This window comes from Platalea leucorodia (assembly GCF_965183815.1).
Source record: "Platalea leucorodia genome assembly, chromosome: 13".
Taxonomy (NCBI): Eukaryota; Metazoa; Chordata; class Aves; order Pelecaniformes; family Threskiornithidae; genus Platalea; species Platalea leucorodia.
In genome coordinates this window covers 7438037-7444050 of record NC_138835.1, presented here as the reverse complement: position 1 = coordinate 7444050, position 6014 = coordinate 7438037, and the positions used below count along the sequence as shown (strand labels likewise).

At 46.9% G+C, this 6014-nt stretch overlaps 1 protein-coding gene across 1 annotated transcript; it reads right to left on the bottom strand.

Moving 5' to 3' along the window:
* Positions 1-572: 572 nt before the first annotated feature.
* Positions 573-5741, bottom strand: CBLN4 (cerebellin 4 precursor; the record flags this gene model as incomplete). The annotated part of the gene is made up of 3 exons (XM_082325788.1): positions 573-770; positions 3570-3686; positions 5466-5741. The coding sequence occupies 3 exons, from the start codon at positions 5739-5741 to the stop codon at positions 573-575; spliced, it is 591 nt and encodes a 196-aa protein (XP_082181914.1).
* Positions 5742-6014: the final 273 nt, after the last annotated feature.

The window sequence follows — 6014 nt, the reverse complement described above, 5'->3', positions numbered from 1 at the left end:
GAGCATAAATATATGGGTGAACCATCCAACACACTACACGGAGAGGAGAATTAAAGTCAACCACTTATCAATAATAATTACCTTTCTCAAGACAATGGAATAGATCATGTCAGTTAAGTCCCAATGACAAAAACATGTATGACCAATATATCAATATACAGTTCTTTGGCAGCAACACACTAACTCTTGATTGAAGTCTGAACTCAAACTCTCCTAAATTATAGACCTGGTTGCCAGTCTTTTCATAATTAAAGAAAATCCGCTTCTCCCATGAATCCAATAAGTCCAGTAAATGAAATCTGAATAACTCTTGCAGGCAGCTTTAGACTGTAACATTAAGCATAGATATTTATCGTCTGCTTTAGTCTCAATCCAAACATATTGTATTTAAGCACACAAAATTCTGTGAAACTTCTGAGTAGTTCAGATGGGGCCAAAATCCATAAAGAGAATCCATATTCACCCATGAAAAACCAATAAAGAAACATCAATCCCATGATGATAAAATGATCTTCATGTAACAGAGGCAATGATGAGTCCACACCTGGATGAATGTCACAGGAAAATTGACTTTACAGGGGAAACACCAGAAAGCCAGAAAACGTAGAATACTGCCATCCACCGACCAGATTACCTTTCTCCAATTTCAGGTAAACCTTATCCTCCTTGTCTAGATAGAGCAGGACTCCATTAGTGGCAGCTTCACGCGTGACGTCCTTGTCCCCAGCAAAAGCAGAAATGACTGGCTTTCCATTTAGCATCAAATTAACCTACAAGAGAAAAATCACTGAAAAGCTCTAATTAACAGAAAAACATCAAGAACTAGCACTGAATATTAACCACAGTGTATGAGGTCTGCTAAGGTCCCAATCTTCACTGCTTTTGTTTGTTTGTTTGTTTGTTTTAAACTAATCATTACATTTATTTGGAGCGTACAAGCACATTCGTGTTTCATGGGCTTGACCTGCAGCTGAGTGAAGTCATGGGACGCTGTCCGCTGCATGCCACGGGCCGGGCTCAGTCGGTGTGAAAGGTAACGCGACATTGCTTTCAGCTGTTGCTTGGGCACATTAATTGTTGTAACTCCCTGGTAATATGGAGATGTAAGCTATTACCTCACTTTGTTTCACTCTGCCTACCTCACAGGTTATTCAGACATGAACTAGCAAAGAAGACATTTTCAAGAAACTTAGGCACCCAGAGATGCGATATAGGCAGCTAATGAGATGTCAAAGGTACTGCAGTAGGCTGGGAGCTTACACTTCATTGAGAGCAGAATATATGTCCCTTCCATTACTGATGGCAGCTTAGTTTTGAAGTCTAGAACAGACCTTTAGCTTTATGAACCACTGCACTGTGTTTTGGTACTGAATCCATTGTTCTATAAAGCACTTCTGAAAGTCAGCACAGCCTCTGCTCTGAAAGCAACATCACACAGACACTCTGTAAATAAAGATGGGCAGGGGCTGGGGGAACAGACAGATCCAGGCATTTTTCATTCCCCCAGTGGCAAACTATTAGCTTTCTTCTGCTTTTTCTTTTTAAGCAGCTATAATGCAGTCACAGAGGGGTGAATTATGAAATGCTTATTCATATTGAGTATGCTGGCCTTGCATATGCTCCCATTAATTTTAATGGGAGTCGCCATGGAATAAATTAGTGCTCAGCGTAAGTCAGGGCAGCAGAATCTGGCCCTGATTTGGGATTCGCCTATCTGGGAAATCCACTTAATCAGATGTCCCCAGGGAACCAATTTCAGTTTAATGATATTTAATGGCACTAACAGATGTTCCAGGGGCATGGTAATATCACTTATGTAGGAAGCCTTCAGGTGATTTAGTGGTGTTTAGGTCTGCATGTGGCTGAGACTCAAGCTGGTTTGCTCTACTGCAATGGCTTTCGGTCTTCCCCCCCTAGTTATCACACATGCAAAAAAAGGGCATCAAGAGTTTACACATTGCTTGGTTTTGGTTTATCTCATTCCTTCTGTACCATCTCTCTAGGTCAGGTTCCCCTGCAGATCATCTTAGTTATTTTAATCACAGCAGAAGACACATCACAAGTTTGCTTCGGATGGTTTCACGTTAACTCTGCCAAAATGGAGCCAACCAAACACATCCACCACTTCAGAAACTCTTGATCTATGAAAGATTTCGGGTCATGTGGCAGGTTGTAACACTCCTTGTTACGAGCCCCAGACTCCCAGGTTTGAGTACCTGGTATGTGAGACACCAAAGTCTGCACTGGGCTTCCAGAACCCAAGCCTTGACATCTCTCTTGACAATGTCTTTTAAATACAATAAAGCTGGCTGACATACAGTCACTCTAGGCCATTTCAACCTTCAGCTTTTAAAAGAGTGAAAGGAACAAAGTTTGAGCATATTAAATAGCTTATAAGCTCATTATAGAGATTTTCATGAGGTCAGTATTTCATCTAAAAGACTTTTGTCATTGACCTGAATGGAACCATGATTTCCTGTTGTAAACTGAAGACGAATGACACCAGGCATGTGAGTGTCTTGCACCAGCTCTCTCTGCCATCTCTACCATTTACACTTTTCTGAGGAGCTTTACCGGCAACTCAAAGCCAGAGCTGCCACAAAGAAATGGCTGATCAGTCCTGCAGAAATCCATTTCATCTCAGCTTTGTACACTGAAAACCATATTCAGGAGCACAACAGATCAGGGAGAAAGCATCAAATGCTTCTATGAATCTAGTGGTCTCATGGGTGGAAACAAGGGAAGCCGCAGGTGTTATTCCAGATCCAGAAAACCAGTATGTATGTCACAGACATTGCAGGACCTGGCAGGAAGATTAAGGAACGTACTTTAAGGAATTTACTGTTGGCTCAGCAAGGGGATGTTCAGGAACTTAGAGGCTTTTCCTCTAAGCTAGTACATACTTATATTTAATTGGGTAGTTCAGCTGCTATTATGTTACAGAAGAAAATGCAGAATCACATTTTTTTTTAAGATATGACACATCTTTTACGTATTATATGGTGAAAAAAAAGTTTAAACTGCTATAAAGGTTCCTGATAAGACATCCCTGTAGCGGTGTAACATTTCGGTGTAGTACAGAACAAGTAGACCACCTTAACTAACCTCGGTCCACAGCAGACTGGTGTCATGAACAGCCAGGCCACAAAATGTTACAAAAATAATCAAATCTGGTACGTATCCCCAGAACTCCTGTGTTCAAGACAGTCAGTTTAACCTGTAGCAAATATGACTCTTCAATAGTATTTATGCAATTAATTGAAATTTAGAGCTCTGTTTTACTCTTGGATGATTCATTCTATTTAATGCTTTATATCACCCCAGATATTCAGTTCTTACGGTACAGAAGTGAAGCTAGGGCAATTTATCTGAGGTGAGGATCCTGCCTGATTACAGCTGTTCAGTCTAAATGGATTCACTCTACTGCTAGGAACTCTACACCACAGGTTGCTTTAAACGAAGGTATTTTTCCTTCAAAGTGTGTTAAATACTCCTTATGTTCAGTCAAGATCCTATTCTAAATAAACAATTTAAGTAAAAGATTTTATAATCATACTTGAGCAACATACCTGAATTGTTTGACTCTGATAGACTTTAATTACGTGAAAACTGAAACTGTAAATTCCTTTTCTTGGTGCTACAAAGACAGACTCCAACGTGAAAAAATTGCCCACATTTACTAGGATCTACAAACAAAAATATAGCATGGGAATTAGTACAGGTATTCAGTGCAAAATAAAAAATACAGACTATTGACTTTAGAAAACATTCACCCATGGAAATTTTTTAATCTACGTCTATGCTGTTTTATTCATTGTTCTCTCAATTAAGTTGGAATATAACTCATAAAATGGATATTTAGTTATGTTTATAGTACAACTTTACTATAAATAAACTAGGGTGGAAAATATTCTTACTTTGCTATTATATCATACCTTGAAGACCTTTCTTCTATACATGTTTAGAGGAGATAAAGAAAGGCATTTTTGTTCATCATTCCCCAAAAATGACATCAAAACACTAATTCAGGGAGTGGCATACTGCTTTTGGCTAAAAAGCAATGGTCAAGTCAACACCGGCTTTCTGAAAGTCTTGAGCTGTGAGGAAGGATGTAGTGAATGATATAATTCATCCACCAGTTTATAGTCAGACTGAGTTACTGAAATACCTGGCATCTCTGAGCAAAAACTGGCTGTGAGCCTTTGCTGCTTTATTTGTTTTTTGTAAGCACTAATAATAATTTGCGTTTGATTAAACAGAGACAAGTAACAGAGGAGAACATATTAAATAAGTGCATCGTCCATATGCTAAATACCTTCTCTAATGACTACATTTTTCTTTCTTTCCACTTAGTTATGCTTTTTTATTAATTGATATTTTCAGGCTCCTTTATGCCAGACACAGCCCTAGAAAGCCGCTAGGAAGGTCCATGAAGTTAAGGTAATTTACATCGCTGGCATTAAGCTACGTGACATATCTGGCTTCAGTTGTCACGACGATTTACTGTTCATTATGATATGGTATAGGAAGCAAAATAACCATCAGTCACAATTACCTTGGACCTGCCCTAAGACGGGAGCTGGTGTATGAAATGTGTGCTGGCATCTGTATGTTACTATTAGTGACTGAGATGAGCTGTACTAGGCTGTACTAGGGACCTGTGATTGTTATGGAAAAGTTAAATTATTTTTTCCTTAAAATTCGTCTTTCTTTCCCCAATCAAAAGCTGCACAAGCCGTCTAAAATCTACACAGGCTGCTTGCACCTGAGCAAACCCTATCCCCCAGCCCGCCGGGGCCACGTCCGCGCCCTGTGCGCAGCCAGGGCCGCCCCTCGGGTGCCCGCACGGCCCCGGCTGCCGCCCCCGCCGCTCCCGCCGCCCCCCAGCGCGGCGCAGACCCGCGGGGGCCGCTCGGGGACCCGCGCAGCGCCGCCGGGCGCCGCTTCGCCCTCGTAACTTCCTCGGACTCGTCCACCGCGGAGGCCGGCGGGGCCGGAGCCTGCGGCCCCCGGGGAGCTGGGCGCGGGAGGGGCCGGCGGCGAACCCCCCCGGGGCCCCGACGGCGGCTGCCCACCGCTCCGCGCCCCGCTCCGCCCTCCCCCGCCGTCGGCCCCGTCCCCGGGGGGCAAGTGGGAAACTACCGCGGGGCGTGAGGTGCCCTCCGCGGGGGCGGCTGGCCCCGGCTCCCCCCGAGCCTCCAGCTGCCACCTGCCCGGCCCCTCCGTTCCTCCAGCGTTGGGGTGCGGGGGCTCCGCGGGGGGCTCCCCGCAGGCAGCCGCCCCCTGCACCCCAACTTTTTGCCGGAATTAAGGAAACGGGCGAGGCGGCGACGCGGGGGGGCCCCCGCGGGGCGAGCGGGCGGCCGCACCGGCACCTGTTGATCGCTCCCGGCCGCGTCCCGGAGCGGGGCCCGGGCACCCCGGCCCCGCGGGGGTCCCCCCCGGCCCCGCCGCCCGCCGCTTACCTGGTCGAAGTAGATGATGCGCGTCTTGTTGCTCATCTCGGAGGGCTCGTGGTTGGTGCTCCTCACGGCCGAGAAGGCCACCTTGGAGTTGGCCGCCCGCACGGAGATGCCGAGCGGGGAGGAGGACGAGCCCTTGGCGTCGGTGGCCGGGTTGGAGTCGCAGACCACCAGGCACTTGCCCTCCAGGACGATGGGCTCCGTGTCGTTCTGCGCCCGCGCCGCGGGGCCGCCCAGCGCCAGGGCCAGCAGGACGGCGGGCAGCAGCCGCCAGCCCATGGTCGGCACCCGCGGCCGCCCGCGCCGCCGCTCCGCGCCCCGCTCCGGCCACCGCGCCCGCACCAGCGGGAGGCAGCGCCGGCAGCAGCGGCAGCCGCTCCCCCCGCACACACGCGCGCACACGCACACACACCCGCACCTCCCGGCAACGCCGCGCTGAAAGTCGTCTTTCCTCCGCTTCGTCCCTCTGGCTCTTTTTTCTCTCCTTCTTCTCTTCTCCTCCTCCCCCCCGCCACCACTTTGTGCCTTTTCTTTTTTTTTTCTTTCTTTCTT